Source organism: Sciurus vulgaris (assembly GCF_902686455.1).
Source record: "Sciurus vulgaris genome assembly, chromosome: X".
Taxonomy (NCBI): Eukaryota; Metazoa; Chordata; class Mammalia; order Rodentia; family Sciuridae; genus Sciurus; species Sciurus vulgaris.
Genome location: NC_136471.1, coordinates 65,805,235 through 65,823,777, shown reverse-complemented (window position 1 = coordinate 65,823,777; position 18,543 = coordinate 65,805,235). Strand labels below are relative to the sequence as shown.

Below are 18,543 nucleotides of genomic sequence, written 5' to 3'. Positions count from 1 at the left end.
CTTTGTGTAGCTCTCAAAAAAGTCCACTGTTAAAAGTTGCTATAAGGTGGGCAGGAACCAGAGAAGTGGAGCTGATGAAATATTGTGATTGTCTAGCGTAAGAATTCCTTTCTTCCCAGGAGCTGTGTGCCTGAGATCAAGGTTAGAACTGATAGGGCTCTTGCACAGAGCCTCCTCATGCAGGGCATTGCTACAGTGGCTAGGCATTCTGTGCCCTTGGACAGAAACCTTCCAAGGAACCAGGCATGCCACAGCCAGGAGGGCATCAGAGACCCCTGATCTCAGTAATTACTCTCCCATTCTCTGTCACTGCTCTCAACAAGCTCTTATAATATTTTTCACTAACAAACTAGATTTCACAAATTAAATGTCATTTATAATGCTAATTTGAATTCCAGAGGCCATTTATAAAATGCAGTACAATGATATTTTTGAGATAATTTTCCTAACTACAATTGCTGAATACCATTTGTGTCAAATAATTTTTTAATAAATTTCCAAAATCTATATATAACTGTGAATTCAGATATAAAATCAGATATTATCTAGTACTTCTAATCAATTAATGGTACTAACAAAGAAACATCTCCAAGTGAAAATGTCTTATTAATACCTTGTAAGTCACCCTTTTAGATGAGTCAAATGAAAGACTACCAACAAGCTGGTTAATTTATTCAGAACAGTTGCTATTTATTTTTTTAGCAATTTGCAACATTTTCCCCAATGTAGCTTGTTACAGAAATTGTATTCTTTTGCTCTGATGTATGCACTTTGTCCTAAGGCCATTCATTTTTTTTTATTTGCACAGTATATGTTATACTATTACCCAGCTGTTGATTGCTAAAATAAATGGTTAATGGTTACTCATAAGAATTACAAAACCAGACTACACAAAAAATATTGTTCTAGAAAGAAACATCTATCTTAGATTGCTGAAATATCATATATTGGTATACATATACCACTATGTGTTCCCTACTTAAAAATAAGAATACAGTTGATGGTCTGGGGTTGTAGCTCAGTGGTAGAGTACTTGCCTGGTATGTGTAAGGCACTAGGTTTCATCCTCAGTACCACATACAAGTAAATAAATAAAATAAAGGTATTGTGTCCATCTACAACTAAAGTAATATTTTAAAAAAGAATGTAGTTGAAAATATCAACCTTTTGGTACATTTCTCCAAGAACAAAATATCATCAGGTGTTATACAGTAGCTACAATAGTAGCCTACTCAATAACTATTACCCCCTTTCTCCTTGCTATGAGAGCTCCAATTTTGTTCCAATATAAGGCAGAAGGTACAGTCCTAGATGAAACATGCAGGATCGAATCCAATTATGATAACTTTACAAGCCTCCACTAGTGATAAGATTTAGGAGTAAGCCTAATCCAGTTTTAGCTGACAAGTTAACAGAGTCTGCTGGGAAACTCTTGGTAAAAATTTTCTAGTATAATAAAATGAAGCATGCATGAATTAGGAAAAAAATCTCCCTTCCTTTCATGGTTAAAGATTTCTGTGTGTGAGAAACTGGAATTGTGGCAAGCACCTTGTAATCCAGAATGGAAACCTAAGAGAAGGAGTTAAGCATTTTACTTTCCCATTACAGATATGGTATATGGCTTTATAATGCCATATACCATTCTAGCAAATGAAAGAAGTGAGTACATTTTCTTAGGAGCTCATATTCAAAAAGGAAACAACTTTATTCACTTGGTGGGATGGCTCCTTCAATGTGTAATCGTGTGTTCGTCTGCTGACTAAAATACAACGTGTTATATTCAACGGGTGTGGTGGTATGGCTATAGTCCCAGCTGCTCCGAAGGCTGAGGTGGGAGGGAAGCTGAGGTGGAAAGATCACTTGAGCTGACAAGTTTGAGGCCAGCCTGGGCAACATAGCAAACCCTATCTCAAATTAAACACACACACACACACACACACACACACACACACACACACACCTGGATATATTGGTACAGGCCTTTAATCTCAGCTACTCTTGAGCCTGAGGCAGGAGGATGGCCAAATTCAAGGCAAGGCCAGTCAGGGCAACTTAACAAGAGTCTGACTCAAAATAACAAGAGCTGGGAATATAACTCAGTGGTAGAGAAACCTGGGTTCAATGCCCAGTATCAAAAAAATAAATTAATTAATACTAACATGATCCTGTGGAAACAAGACAGCCTTTTGAGTTAGATAAGTATGGGTTCAAATCCTGGTTCTGCTATTGCTGGTTATCCCAGCAATTCAGTTTATTTACCAGTAAGATATACCAATAATTCATGTACATGACTACTGCACAGAATGAAATTAAATGTAATAAAATATGTAAAGTGCTAGGTTACAACAGTTGCTATAAAGATAATATATAATAAGTGCTGACACTTTTTCACTTCAATTTCATAAGTCAATCATGTAATCACAAAAGATCATTTCAGCCAGGCCCAGGGGAGCACACCTATATTTCCAACCACTCAGTAGGCCAATGCAGGAGGATTGCAAGTTCAATCCTACCCTGAGCACCTAATCAGAACTCTGTCTCAAAATATAAAGAGTGTTTTGGCAGTATCTCAGTGGTAGAGTACCCCTGGGTTCAATTCCCAGTACTGCCAAAAAAAAGGTGAGGTCATGTCAGTGAAAACCAATTTTCATATCAGAAAACTATTTACGGGTTCAAACTAGAAATTAAGTCTACTTATTTGAAGCAGCGCTCAGGAAAATACAATTCTGAAAACACAATGTGGATAGTCAGGATTTATGGTACTTCAACTTAACCTATGATAATAATCACAATTTACAATTTAGTGCTTAGATCAATTGTGCAATAACCCAAACCATTGAATTTAATGTTCAAATTATGACTAAAACCAATGACCTGAACATTTCAAAATATTTTTTGAAAATACCAAAAGCAATTAAAATTTTTATGTCATATACGTACATGAATATACAATTTTATTGACTTATACTTTGAGGTATTTTCCAAAACCAGTAGGAATGGGTTTGCACTAGTTCATTTGCATTCTTGCCCTGTCCTCCATGCAATCAAATATAAAACTAGAGGGGCTTCTAGTATGACTACAATATTGTTTATGGCCAAGAAACATACACTGTATTCTTCCTTGATGTTAAATAACTAAGTGGCCTATATGTGAATCAAACCATAGATTTGGGTTTAATGAACACCAATTCTAGAAATAGTCTAAATCATCTGATCCAGACAGCAAAGAAAAGTCACAGTATTTCAGCCTTTTTATCATTATAAATTTGCCTTTAGATAACATTTTGGAAATTTTAAAAAATATTTAAAGTAATATTCCATATTTATAGTACAATAAGAATTCAAGTTTGACTTCTCTCTATAAGTTGAATATCCCTTATCTGAAATGCTTGAGACAATAAGTCTTTCTGATTTGGGTTTTTTTCCTATAAAGGAACATTGAAAAAATATACTAAGCAAATGAGAGACCTGAAAGATTGGCCATCATTAGTGAATAATTACAAAGTCCCCAAGAACTGAAAATAACTGCCTTCTGGGGAAAAAAGAAAAGCTCATTGAGTGAGCTTGAGTATTAAGTAGAAAAAAAATTAACCTGTAATATGTGGTTATAGATAGAAAATACATGACTCTCAACAGAAAACAGATGCTTGGGGAAAAAAAAACAAAATAATTCTCTAATAAGTACATTCAGCAAAATCTGAGGATACATTCTAGATCAACGTATGAAGATCAACTGCATTTCTAGATACTAACAACAATGATCAGGTAAAAACCAAAATTAAAATGTTAATACTATTTACGATTGTTCCAAAGAAAATTAAATACTTAAGTATACAATTACCAAAGCATGTCCAAGATAGGTAGGCTGAAAATTAGAATGTTTTGTTGGAAGAAAAAAAAATGGCCACCAGGGACTAGGGTTGTAGCTCAGTAGTAGAGCGCTCGGTTAGCATGTGCAAGGCACTGGGTTTGATCCTCAGCACCACATTAAAAAAAAAAATAAAGGTATCGTGTCCACTTACAACTAAAAATATATTTTACAAAATGAATACCGCTGTTCACGGAATGGAAGACTCACAATAATAAAGATATCAATTCTCCTTAATGTGATCTGTGCATTTAATGCAATTTCTACCAAATTTCTAACAATGATTTTTAAGACATTGTCAAAACATTAATATGGAAAGGCATAAACTGTAGTTCAAACAATCTTTTTCAAAGAAAAATAAATTGGGAGAAATCACTCTATCCAGTATTAAGGTCTATTACATAGCTGCAGTAATGATGACAGTGTGATATTAGTAGGGGAAGACATACAGATCCCAGAAATACATGCATTCAAGTAGTCTAATTTTTGACAGGTAAAAATAATTCAATGGTTGAAGTACAGTCATTCAACAAATACAGATGAAGCAATTGAATGTCCTTAGGTTAGGAGGGGAAAAAACCTCAACCTAAACTTGACACATTGTACAAAATTAACTTGAAGGGAATCATGGATTTAAATATACAATATAAAAATATAAACCTTTTTTTTATAAATAGGGAAAACCTTCTAGATTTACAGACTTTACACAAAAAAGCATAATTCACAAAAAACAACCTGTAAGTTGGACCCCTTCGAAATTAAAAATATTTGCTCTGCAATCTATACTATTTGAAGAGCATAAAAAGACGAGCTGCAGACTGGGGCAGGGGTGTTAAATATATCTGACAAAAGGATACATATCTAGAGTAAAGAACTTTGAACACAAAAGCAAAAAACAAGTCCAATTTTTAAAAAAACAAAATATATGAATAGACATTTCACAAAAAGAAACAATGGCAAATAGCATAAGAAAAACTATTCAAAATTAGTCATAAGAGAAATGCATATTAAAACCACAAACAGGTATCTCTGCACATCAATCAGAATGGTTAAAATAAGAAAGAAACAACAATAAATTTAGGCAAAGATGTGGAGAAACTGGATTATTCATACATTTCTCATGGGAACATAAAATGTTACAATTCTTCTGAAAAAGTTTGGCAACATTGTTTTAAAACTAAACATGCAATTATCATATGACCCAGCAATTGTACAGTTGGATATTTGTAACAGAGAAATGAAAACTTTGAACTCAAGGAAACATTTATGTGAGAGAAAATTCCTGTATATGAAATTGTATTGCAGTTCTTTTTTTTAACAGTCAAAACTTGCAAACACCCCAGATATTTTTTAATGGGTGAATCATTAAACAACTTATATCCATAACTCCATACCATGGAATACGACTCCACAAAAAAAAAAAACTGAACAAATGATTTATGTACACAATAATCTGGATGAATCTCTGGAGTGTTATGCTGAGTAAACAAAGCCAATGCCAAAAGGTTATATACCATTCAGTTACATTTATATAATATTCTCAAAATGACAAGATTATAGATTTAGAAAACAGATTAGTGAATATCATGGGTTAGGGATTTGGTGGGGGCAGTAAGGAGGAAAAGATGAGGTATGCTTAAAAAAAAGCAATAGGAAGAATCCTTTTGGTAATGGAACCAATTCTATTCTGTAGTGGCTGTGGTGGTGGCTACATGACTACAGGTGACAAAATAGTGCAGAACTAAATACACACAAACCCTGTTCATTACATATTGATGAACATCAATATAACAGATGTGTAAAAGAGCAACAAAAACAGGAATTTGTGCAATACTTTTCACTGTTTACAAAATGGTATTCATAAAGATTTTATGATGTGTCCCTCAAAAATGTCAAAGATCTACTACTTATTGATACTTGCTAAAGGGGAAATAAGAAAATTTTCTAGATAACTATAGTATGTCCCATAAAAAGATAATTTTTTTTCTAACCATTTTTAATACTCTTTCTAAAAAATACTTCAAATTTGCATGCTTTTACAAGTGGCAGACTGAGAATATCCTCTTTAACCTTTGCCTGAAGACACTGGGATAGAATTATGATCATGGATTGTTATATTGCGTTATAATATAGTGATGGCCTTTAAGGGATCTTCTGGTACGAAAATCCATTTATCCTTATACAAAATGGCTCAAAGTCTGCTCTCAGATTGATGATGTCATCTTCTCTTATGTTAGTCTATCACCTATCACCTGAAACAGCAGCATGTTACGAGTTCAAAGATATTTTTGAGATCACTTTTTCCAAATCCTTCCTGGTTTAGACCCAAAGTAGAAGAATTTCTTGCTCAGTATCACATAACAAGTTGAATGCAAAAGACAGGACTATATCCCTGGTCTCAGTGTGCTTGCCTCTAGCAGACAGTCTTTCTCCTATTAGAAAATTTAAATTACTACAGTAGAGGAAAAAAAGAGAAAACAAGGTTGTCAGAAATATATATTAAATAAAGGTTTAGATATAAGTCAATGGTTCAGAGATGATAACTTCTCATATAAAATAAATCTTTCTGACAGTTGTTTTGGCCCTAGCCCCTTTCGCCTAGAAGTTTGGGGCTGAATGAGGCACTTTAATTCCTATTTGCTCATGTCATTAGCACTTATCTAAATACAACTGGATTTTCTGTATAGTCCTCCACTGCCCTGGCTGTCTCAAGGCTCTTCCTGCTCCAAGTGAATGAAGACATGGAACATCATTCATGTTTTGTCTTGCTCTGTACTTTAATTAGTAATCAGAGGAGCACAAAACAGAGTACTACTGGCTATGTTATAACAAATTCTTCACCCCTAATCTATTTCTCACTTTGAGAAGTTCTGAAAATAAAATTGAACGTATCAGGAACAGAAAATGAGATGATTTCCTCTGTGCTCAAAATGTAACTTTTCAGTCATTAAAAACTATTAACCTCAACTGTCAGGAAGAGTAGAGAAATCAAAGTCCTTGAAGTATGTAAAAGTACCTTTCAGATGGCTATAGTGTGATTCTAAGTAATAGTCAAGTAATATTCATGGGCATACAATATCACACAATAAAATTACCAAATATTTACTCCTGGTTCTTATAAGTATATAATCTTTCTATTGAAATCACCTTCCACTATAAATCTTCCTATACTGGTTTTGAACAAAGTCCATAAGCTGTACCTTTTAATACTAAATGACATTTAAGCTTATGTAATTATAATCTGTATCTGATATTCCAAAGGAAGATCTTTTGCAGAAAATCATAGAATGCTAACTGTGTATTTGAGGAAATGTCTAATTACCTGAAAGACATGAAAATAGGTTAAAAAAATTAAGCACCAGCTCCCAAACGTTTCACAGGCTCAAATACTACTCTGGCATAAAAAGAATGAGCAACATGACAATGCATATCCTGAAAAATCTCTGGTGAAATGGATTATAAATTTAAATTACTATTAAAGTGCCTGACAGCTGATGCTCTAAACCTTTCAACTTGTTGACCACATATCATTTGAAAAAATAAGCTGGGTGGTACACAATGTAAGGCCAGGGACTCAGAAGGCTGAGGCAGGAGGATTACAAGTTTGAGAGCAGCCTCAGCAACTTAGCAAGGCCCTATGTAACTTAGTAAGATCCTGTCTCAAAATAAAAATAAAGTAAGTAAAAAGGGCTGGGGATGTAGGTCAGTGGTAAAGCCCCACTGGGTTCAATCCCCAGTACTAAAAGAAAAAGAAAAGAAAAAAGAATCTATTCTAACTGTTTTAAAACAATGAATCTTTCACTTGAAGGGAGACACTTAGAACATTTATAATTCTGTTTTACTGTAATTTACAAAAATATGTATCCAAATGCTATGACCACTCAATTTAACTAATTCAAAATTATAATCTTCCAACTTTGCTATACAAAATATTATCCTAGAAGAATGGTTTAGTTGGACAAACAATGGAGCAGTTTGATCTTACGCTCTATCAACTCTTCTAGTTTAGATGTGTGGCTCTGCCATTTGCCAAGCCATATGACCTGTTGGCAAGTTACCTAATCACTAAGTTCCTTTGAGGATTCTCTTTTAAAATGAAACTAATACTATCTGCCTTACTCTACTGCAAGACTACTATACTGCTGTAAAGATCCAAGGAGGAATATATTTAAAAGAGTTTAGTAAATTTTAATCCAATACAGAAAGATGGTATTAGTATCTAAATAGAGAAAACTAACAATTACACTTAAGAACAGGCAAAACCAACACATGAACTTGACCTGTAGCAACCAATGTCATCTAAAACTTTATTGTTGGCTTTATATGAAAAAGTTTGAAATATAAGTCATTATACTTAGTTATTTGAAATAAATATTTCCCATACCTGGCATAACAAAAAACTTCCACATGTTGAATAGTTTTGTCCTTCCTGATGAGTACAATGGCTTCTTCATTTTCAAGGATCTGCTCTTGCCACAGTGAACTATCAATCACAATGTCATTGTTTTCCTAAACAAAACACGAGAAGTTTTAATTAAATTGAGAAATTGGAACCTGTAGTTTTCTGAAAAAAATGTATATCTTTTCCAAATTCATTCCCTTTCATCACATTGAAACTCCAAGGATATCATCACTTCAGAATCATTGAAATTACTCCAAAAAACTGTGCCAAATTCAAAGGAAGGAGAAGAAAACACCATGTAAAAGTTATACTACCAAAAACTAGCTTTGGTACATAGTTTCTATCAGAGTATGTAACATTTTGGTACTCATTTGGAAATGGTTGTTTTGATATTGCTTAAGAATTAGAACAAGTAACCTACCTGCTGAGAATCAAACATACGCTGTTCGAATTACTTGTTAATAGTACTGGGTTTTTTGTCTGCTTGTTTTATGTTTAGCTATCAAAACACCAGGGTCAGAATGACTTCCTTACTCTATTTACTTTCAGATCTTTGAAGACTGCCCACTAGTACTTTCAATTTTGATTGTATGTAAAGTACTTCTGAAAGATGCTCAGCACAATATAACTAAAAGCTTTACAATACCTAATCCCTTAGTATTTTATATTCAGAATATATTATATTATAAAAGCATGTAAACTACTAAGGATTAAAAGTGGTCCTTCAAGATTTTCAACAATTCCTAATTGTATTTAGTGAAGAAATTTTATGAAATTTATCTGATTTTTCCCAATATTTGTATACAGGGTACTTGGGAAAATGTCAGCATATACTTGACAAATAAGTAAATAATAATAAAGAATCAATTATATATTACAGATGACATCTAGGGCTGGATGTGGCACAAAATATAGTCTAGCAAATAAAAAAAAGATCAAATAAGAATTTTACCTGATATTCCTTTAGCCAGGACAACAGCCCTGAAAAACTGAAACTGGCCCAGTTTCCTCCATAGTAGCTTCTTCTGTAGCAATAAGAAAAGTAAAGAAGGGGGTCAAAAATCAAGTCACTGATCTTCATCAACCAAACTTCCTGATCCTTAAACTTAATTCGTTTTTTAATATTGCTGCCTCAAGAAATCAAAAGCATTCGTATCAGGATGTTGCAATAAGAAGAAGTAATAGGCTGAAATAAATTTGGAGCACTCCGATACCAAAAGAAACTTCCTATTATATAAGAAATAAATATATATATTTGACCTCCATAGAGTTTTCTTCCCTGATCACTTAAACACTGTGACATGGAAATTAAGCAGGTAAGATATATGTATATGACTCCCAGCTTAACAAATGGCTAGGAAGGAAACCTGGATAGATTTCCAAGAAAGCCACAGAAAAACTGCTAAGTTTTCTGTGAGCAATTATCTCTCTGCCACCACCAACAACCCTATCTCCTATACCAAACAGAGAGAGAGAGAAATGAGAGAGATAAAATGAGAGAGGAAAGGTATAAAGCAGATGAAGTGGTTACTTTATTATTTTCTTCCCTTTTTTGGGGGGGGGGGTAGTACTAGGGATGGAACCCAGGAGCACTTTACCACTGAGCTATATCCCTAGCCCTTTTTTTATTTTGAGACAGGATCTTACTAAGTTGCTGAGACTGTCCTCAAACTTTAGATCCTTCTGCCTTAGCCTCCAGAGTTGCTGGGATTACAAGCAAGTACCATCAATCCTGGTTAAAGTAGTTACTTTAGATAAAATAAAAGTAGATCCTGAAACACAGTTATTCACACCAAGATGTGTGACAAATTAAACAGAAACAAAATTTCCACAGAGATCTGGGTGAGTTATTATTCTTTAGGCCAAACTCCTATGAAAGGATCACTGGTTTAGAGAACACAGAGGTCTCCTAAGATCAGGTAAATTTTGTACACAATGAATGTAAGTAGAGATTTTTAGCAACCACACCTCTAATTCTGCATTGAATAATGAATGGTCTTGCAGTCCTTGCAAAGCTATTCACATTTAGTCACTCTGTATGATGAACTACAAAGTACACTAAATCCAACCTACAATAAGCATGCCAGTTCTGGGTGGGAGGGATTCTTGCCCTTGTTTCCAATTACATATTTGATCCTCTGTATCTTTCTCTAATAAAATAAAAATCTATAAAAGCTGTATTGAAATTTAAACTATTAAAAAATTAAACCAGTAATATTATATACAAAATTAATCCTCCACAAGGCTACTGAATGTTATCTCAAAATTCCGATATATTCTCCTTGATCAACTGTTAACATGGGCCTGAAGAATATTTTAACAAATAATCACTGCTTTGTTCTAACAGAGGGTTAAATCAAATACTTGTGAAAGAAATTCTATTAATATAGATCATCACTTTAGTCATATCATATGGTTCTCACAGGTATGTAAATTCATACCTTACCCAGAATCTCCAATAGGCTTTAATTTAGATAGGATTTCAACTATACAAACAATTCTAAATGACCAAACCTTGCTAAAATATTGGAGTGAGGAAACCTATAAGTTGACCCTGAATCAGAGAGCCTGTTGGAAGGAGAAGGTGGGAAATGGCAAGCACGGGGAAGAGAAAGGAAGAGAGTAATGTTAGCAATGTCTTCCCATACCAATTCACACTCTTTTCTCCCTTACCTGAGAAGAATACATTTCTGCTACCTCTTTCTATCCTCCAAATGTAACATTCAACAAAATCACAAAAGATCCTAGGTCCACTACCATTTTATTTCTTGTTGAAATATATTTAGACTTCCCTTGAACTACCTATAAGGTCATATGTTTCACTTTTTATCTAATGGGTGCAAGTTTCAAGACTGTTGTAAATTTAATGATATATTAACTTAAAAATGGGCAAAGGGTTTGAACAAACATTTCACAAAGAAAATGATTACTGAGTATATGAAAAATTGCTCAGTATCTTTAGGTATGTACACATTAAAATGAACATAATGAGAGCCAGGTGCAGTAGCACACACTTATAGTCCCAGCTACTCTCAGCTACTGAGGAAAGAGGATTACTTAAGCTCAGGAATTCAAGGCCAGCTTGGGCAACACAAAAATATCCACTCTCCCAAGAAAAGGGAGGGTGGCACATATAATAAGATCCAGTACACATCCACCAGAACAAGATTCATAATATTGGGCATTGGTGGGATGCTCAGGATGGATTCTTGGGTTTTTTTTTTTTTTTTTTGGTGGAAGGATAAAATGGTATAAACACTTGAAGAAAATACCTGGCAGTTTCTTACAAAACTAACATACATCTATCCTATGATCAGTAATGATCAGTAATTCTATTCCTAGGATTACACAAAAGTATATGTGCACAAAAATACTTAACAGAAGTCTTTTCACAACAGCTCTATTCTTTAATAGCCCATGGTAATAATAATCCAAGTATCTATCAGCAGAATGGATAAACAACCTGCAGCATATATTTATAGGATAGTTACTATTCACCAACATAAAGAAATAAACTACTTATATAGACAATAACAGATGAATATCAAAATTGTTGAGAAAGCCTTGGCCAAAAGAGAATAACTGTATGTTTCCATTTATATGAAGTTCCAGAACAAGTTAAATTAATTAATCTATGATGAAAATATCATGAGAATGGTAACCTCTAAGTGTGGGAATGAGGGCAGGACTAGAGTATGAAGAGGCAGAAAGAAACTTTGCAGAATGACAGTAATATTCTTTATCTAGTTAAGATTTTAATTAATTAACTGAATTAATAAGGTTTTTAAGTATATGTAATTGTCAAACTTATTAAATGGTACACTATCTAAATTTAACCTAAAAAAACCATAAACAAATATTGAACTATTGTTGATATATATGTTGAAGTATTCAGAACTAAAATTATTGGTGTGTACCACTTACTTTGAAATGCATAAAATAATAAGATGGAGAGCTGGATGGATAACAGAATGAATACAGGGATAATTATGTAGTGAAGCAAATACACCAAAGTGTTAATTGTACAACCTAGGTAGTAGATACACAGGTGTTCATAATAGAATTTTTCAACTTTTCTGTTTGAAAATTAGCATGAAATATTAGAAAAACAAAAGTAAGTTAATATGAGTTTTCAAGCACTGAATATGATGTATCCAAGGTATTTTCACTTATTATCAAAAGCCTAATAAAACTCTAAGAAGGGCCATCTTGCTGTTTCTTTCCATGATTAAGTTACCTGAGGTCAGTTCATGGTCAAAATCTATTTTTCTCTCCTATGCTCGGTCATATGGTTTTTGACAAAGCTAATTGGTTCTGGTATTTTTCCATGCAGCTCCCATTTTCAACTTTTCCTATTGATGTGCTCTTAACATCAGCATCTGGTGATCTCATCCAATTATGTATATAAAAGGTGAAACATGGTTTTCATTACTGTGGTCTTTCTGACAAAAATGGTAACACAATTATTAGTAAACTCACTATGACACCAGCACAGATTTTGACGAAATTCATTTTAATATTTGTATAGTTCTAAATATGGTTTAAAACATCCCTTCAAGACAAAGACAAAGACTTGACATATCAAAATCAATATGATGAAAAGAAAAAGGAAAAATCAATATGACATTTTAATATGCTCTCTGGAGCAATACTATAACAGAAATAATAAAAATTAAAGCCCACGAAATATTTTTCTCAATTTTATCTATAAAGATATGACTTTTGAACTCTGACATTTAAATTCAATTTATAAAATATTATTTCTACTGTCTTTAAAACTACATCTGTAAAGAAAAATAAGGATAGGTTGTTGGTTTTGTTTTTCAAATCTCAAAGATATGATTTATTTTAAGGACAAAATGAGAACTTCCTGAATGAGAAAAAATAAGAAAAAATATTTGGCATGTTTTCTGCCAATTCTGTGTCACAACTGCCTCTGTATATCAAGTAAAGGAATAAGTACTTTTGATAAAGGATGAAAAAGACTTCCTCAAAACTACTGTCTCATTGTAGAACTAGAAAACAAGAATTCACAGTATTTAAATAGCAAATACGAAACTAACATCTAAAGCCCCCTAATGTTTTAGAATGGGAAAGTGACCTAAAATTTTCAGTTAAAATAGTAAAAATCATGAATGTAGTAGTTATATTTTAAATACAGACTTAATAATTATAATACTAAGGTACAGTTCTCCATTATGTGAAATGTTGATCTTATAACTGTAGAAAACAGAATTTTAATCTTTCTAAGTTTTCCTTCCCATAACTTACTCATAGTACCACCAAGTTTTTCTGGGCACAATAAGGAAATGTGTTACCCAACTGTCTCCATTAACACCAATCAATAAAACAACAGAAAATACTGTAGTGAAAGAGTTATTAAAGATATTTCTCATCCTTTACATAGTGTTTATTCTTAAAGCAAAATCACTGTGCTTAATGTTTCCTACCAGAAAAGAAATATACCACAGGTAGGCGTAAAAATTTGAACTGTATGAGAAGGTTGAACATTAAATATATTAACTAGAGCCTATTAATTAAACCTTAACAATATTATTTTCATTGTATATCATAATTTCAATTCATTACTAAATATTCAGCAGCAGGCACAGTTAAATGATTCTAAAATTAAATACTGGGTTGCAAAATGATTTCTGTAAGCAAGTCTAAGAACATTGACAAAAGGTGGAGTTATTGACATTCAGGCACATTCATCTGGGAATCATTTTAATTATTAAGAAACTCAAGAATTGAAAATGTTTTCAGGCAAGTAGTCAATGGGGTCCAAGCTTGCTCACTGAGAAAGGGAAGCAGCACAGCTCATTATCTAGATGGCCATATTTTACATTCACTGCTCCTACAATTCCTTTAGCTAGAGTAGAAGCAAAGACCACATTCCACTAATGATATTTTTAATCTTTGAAGTTGTTTGCAAAAATATTTTCTCATGGATTTTTCCAGAAATTAGGTGGGGTAAATAGAAAGAATGCAATTTTATAAGTGAGGACACTGAGACTTGCCCACATAGACACAAGATAATAGTAGCTGTGGTTCAATGAAGTCAAACACTCAGATGTTGAATAGAACCTGGCCCCGATAAACTAAATACCCCTTTTTCAAAATGCATTCCCCATCAATAACAGGGACTGTTATTGTGTTCAAAGAATAAAAATAAAATAAAGCACAATGACAAAATAGATTAGGGAAACCCTAAGTTAAATAACAAAAAAATGGTTTATTTGTGACTTGGCTTCTTCTCAGCACCGTTAAATACAGTAATATTTGTTGTAGCTCTTCAAGAGGGAATACAGCAGTATGTACCATTTCAAAAATTCAGTGGACAAATGAGCACTTTTTTTTGAAAAACTATTTTGAAGCATTAGCTCTTAATGGAACATATTTTGTGAAATGTTGGCTTAATTCATGTAAAGGGGAAGGAAAAATAAATATATATATACTAAATGTACACATATATAAAATATATACTAAATACATTTCTATATATAAATATATATATATACATATAAATATATGAATATCTAGATATATTTCTCTCTATAAATATATGTAGAAATATATTTATACATAGAGAATTATATATATACACACACATGCACACACTGAGTTTTGCATTTTACATTCACTATTTAACTTAGGCTTCATGCAGATCCTCAAAGACAGGTGCTATAATTATCCCCATTACACAAGAAGGGAAAAAAAACTGAAGTTGAGTATCATGTCTAATTCACTCAGATAGGAAATGGTAAAAAGCTCAGGGCATATCAGTCTCCAAAGTCTATACTCTTCCTACAATATAACATTATATACTATACCCCATATGGTTAGAATATTAAATTATAAACATACACAAACCCTTGAATCTAAATTATTGTAAGTAAAGGCAGTAGAATCTGTTTATAAATACTACATATTTATATAAAGTTTAAGTTTTGATTTGCTGACCCAATTCATTTGTATAATGGGATAATAATTTCATGACTATGTGCACTGCAATGTCTTAGCTGGGAGGGCTATTCATGTCTAGAACCTAGAATACAACCAATATTACTGCATGTCTCACATTCAATGTGTAAAATATCTTTATGCATATGGTAGAATGAGAAAACAGAAGTCAGGCATATCTACTAATATTGGTTTGCTGGCTGTTTTTCAGTAGTATATACTGTGCACATTTAAAAAGGCTCTATTCCATTTAAATTTTGTTGCAATACCATGAGTCATGAATAGCCACTACTTCCTGGTGACAAATAGGACAGGTTACAAAAATTTTCAGACTTGGCCCTACATAAATTTTCATTTAGTAAAAGCTCCACATACCTGATACAAAAGAAAACTAAGCTCCTTTTACTATCCCCTCACTCCAAAACAAAGGAAGGTGTGTCTCCATGATAGAGAATATAGATGTAATTTCTAACGTCAAAGACAATGACCAGGCTCTTGGTGGGCATTTTTATTAGACAATAAAAACTGTACATATTTATCATGTATAACATGTTGTTTTAAAATGTTACCTGGCTTTAATAGAAGCTATAGGAATTTGAGTTGGCAATTAGACCAGTTCACTGGTGAGAAATACCAAGCTATATTTCCACTCATTAGGCCTGGAAAGAGATGTTCCTTTGTTTGGATTTGTCAGTAATTCCACACAAATCCACTCATTCAAATTCATTTAAGACAACCAAGGCAGGCAGATGAGTAGTAATACAGAAAAGCTGCCCTTGATTCTTGTTTCTCTTTATGATCTATTTACACTGATTTAATTTTCACTTCTTTGCTGGTGACTCACTAACTGGTATCTCTGATCTGGACCCTTCCGGTTAGCTCCAGATTCAGATCAAGATCTAGTAGGCTGAAAATGCAGATGAGAGTCATCAGTTTATTAGACATCTCCCTTCACTATATGTTCCAGAAACAATTCAATTTCTACATAGCCAAAGGACAATATTATTACCTGTCCACAAACCCCAACCTGGTCTTTCTCTTGGTCTCCAAAATGGCAACACTATGCTTATAGCTACCTATGAAAAAAATGAACTCCCTCATTTTTTCTTCAAGTATAATTACAGTTAAATTCTCAAACTTCTCCCATCCTGCCATCCCTACTAATGTTGCCATATTTCAGATACTATCTAGTATTTTGTCTACTACATTACATTTACCAAAGGTTTTCCTACCATTAAGTTTTACCCCTTCAACTTCCACACTAACTCAGAACACAATATGCCATTACCTGGCTTAAAGGTATCTAATCACTCATTAATACTTCTAGAATCAGCCAGGCACTAGGGCACATACCTGTAATCCCAGTGACTCAGGAGGCTGGGGCAGGAGGACTGCAAATTTGAGGCCAGCCTCAGAAACTTAGCAAGAATCTATCTCAAAATGAAAAAATAAAGGAGCTGGCAACATAGCTTACTTTGATGTCATTGTATTCAATTCTCAGTACCAAAAAAAAATTCTGGAATCAAGTTCAACATCCTTAGCATCATCATAAAAACCTGCAAAATTAGTTCCAACACAACCCTTCAGCCTTATTCTAGACACTTACCTTCACTACCATGCATCAGTCACAACCATACACTCTACAATGCCTGAGTGAATAATTTGTGTTATCTGTTTTTATTAGTGACACTGCCTATGCCCCAAATGTTATTTCATCACAAAACTAATGAATAAACTAGACAAACCAGTCAGAATCCTTAAGTCCAGGAAAACCTTCTCTGTGAAGCCATCAATTCTCTAATGTGTAACCTAAAGAACTGTGGTTCCATAGCTTTGCACATACATTTACAAGAGTTCTGTCACAATATCTAGTCATTGGATTGTATGAATGCTTCCTCTGACTAAACCAAGAGCAGCTTAAGGGTAAGGACAGTAATTTGGTCATCTTTAAATCCTTAATGAATGATAATTAATAAATGCTAACTGAGGGAATTATTCCCACTAGTGCACTGCTATTAGTCAAGGCTTTGGAACCTGACAGAGCTGGGTTCAAATAGCAGCTGTGCCTCTTATGCGCTGCATGACCTCAGTCAATCACCTTAGAGTCGTTACTCTTTAAAACCTCAATTTCCACATCTGTAAAATACAAAAGCACTTACAGTACATGTTAAGTTATCAGCATCATCATCACTAACTTTTCTCCTTGCAAAGTGTGGGCACAGGAGAACATACTCACAGGTGTCTCCAGTGCACTTTTGCTGGCAATTAATACAGTCCAGTGCCAGCCATGCATTGTTAGGTTCACTGACAACCCTAGGAAGAAAGAAGAGAAACAGACAACAATAGGAACACAGCTCAGAGCACAGAGCTGACAGATTAAAGGATTGAGTACCACTGATTTCCTCTCCCTGATTATTTACTTCAGAGTCTTCAAGGCTCCACCAATTAACCCTTCCTTGTAAGGGAAAGGCAAACTAAAGTCATTTTCATTTAGGAGGGAAAAAGAGAAATTAGATCAACAAGAAAAAGTTTAAAGCTTTACTGCTGTGGATCACTCTGCTTTCAGCTATGATGCTCATTAATATTCCACAAACTCACAAGAAGCTGTAGAGATATTCATCATTTCAAAGTAAAAGAAAATCAACAAAACAAAAATAAGGAACAAGAAAAATTAAGAAAAACATTCTCTTTGTTTTCAAAAGAGGATGATCCTTTTAAACAGTTCAAGAAGAAGAAGATGGAAAAGGAAAAATGCATATGAACATTCAAATATCTTTACTTGCAGTTTTCTGGTTTATGTGAAAGGAGGATTCAAACACATTGAATAAAGCAAGTCAAAATTAAGAATATTTAGCCAGGCCTGATGGCTGAGGACTGAAACTCCAGTGACAAAGGAGGCTACAACAGGAAAATCACAAATTCAAAGCAAACATGGGCAACTTAGCAAGACCCTATCTCAACATAAGAAATAAAAAAGGGCTAGGAAAAGGAAGGAACTGCAGAAATGAAATTGACCAAATTATGCTGTGTACATACACAAATATACCACAGTGAACTTCACCTTTATGTGAATCTATAAAGAACCAATTTTAAAAAGCATAAATAGAAAGAAAATCAGTAAAGTACAGGAGGAGCAATAGGAGAGGGAGAAGGGGAGGGAAAGAGAAAGTAGTAAGCACTGAAGTGGAACAAATTATATTTCATGCATCTATGATTAGGTTAAAATGAATCCCAAAATTATATGTAACTATAACGTACTAATACAAACATTTTTAAAAAGAGTTATAGATATAGCTCATTGGTAGAAAAC

The 18,543-nt window shown here is 33.5% G+C and overlaps 1 protein-coding gene across 2 annotated transcripts in view; it reads right to left on the bottom strand.

The window, feature by feature from the left end:
* Positions 1-18,543, bottom strand: part of CHM (CHM Rab escort protein) — a gene marked incomplete at its 5' end in the record, with an annotated part of 170,482 nt that overhangs the window by 107,958 nt on the left and 43,981 nt on the right. For both annotated transcript variants that reach the window (XM_079123030.1, XM_079123029.1), the window contains 2 exons: positions 8,253-8,377; positions 9,223-9,295. In XM_079123030.1, the coding sequence (XP_078979156.1) occupies positions 8,253-8,377; positions 9,223-9,295 (198 nt within the window). The remainder of the gene's footprint in view (positions 1-8,252; positions 8,378-9,222; positions 9,296-18,543) is intronic.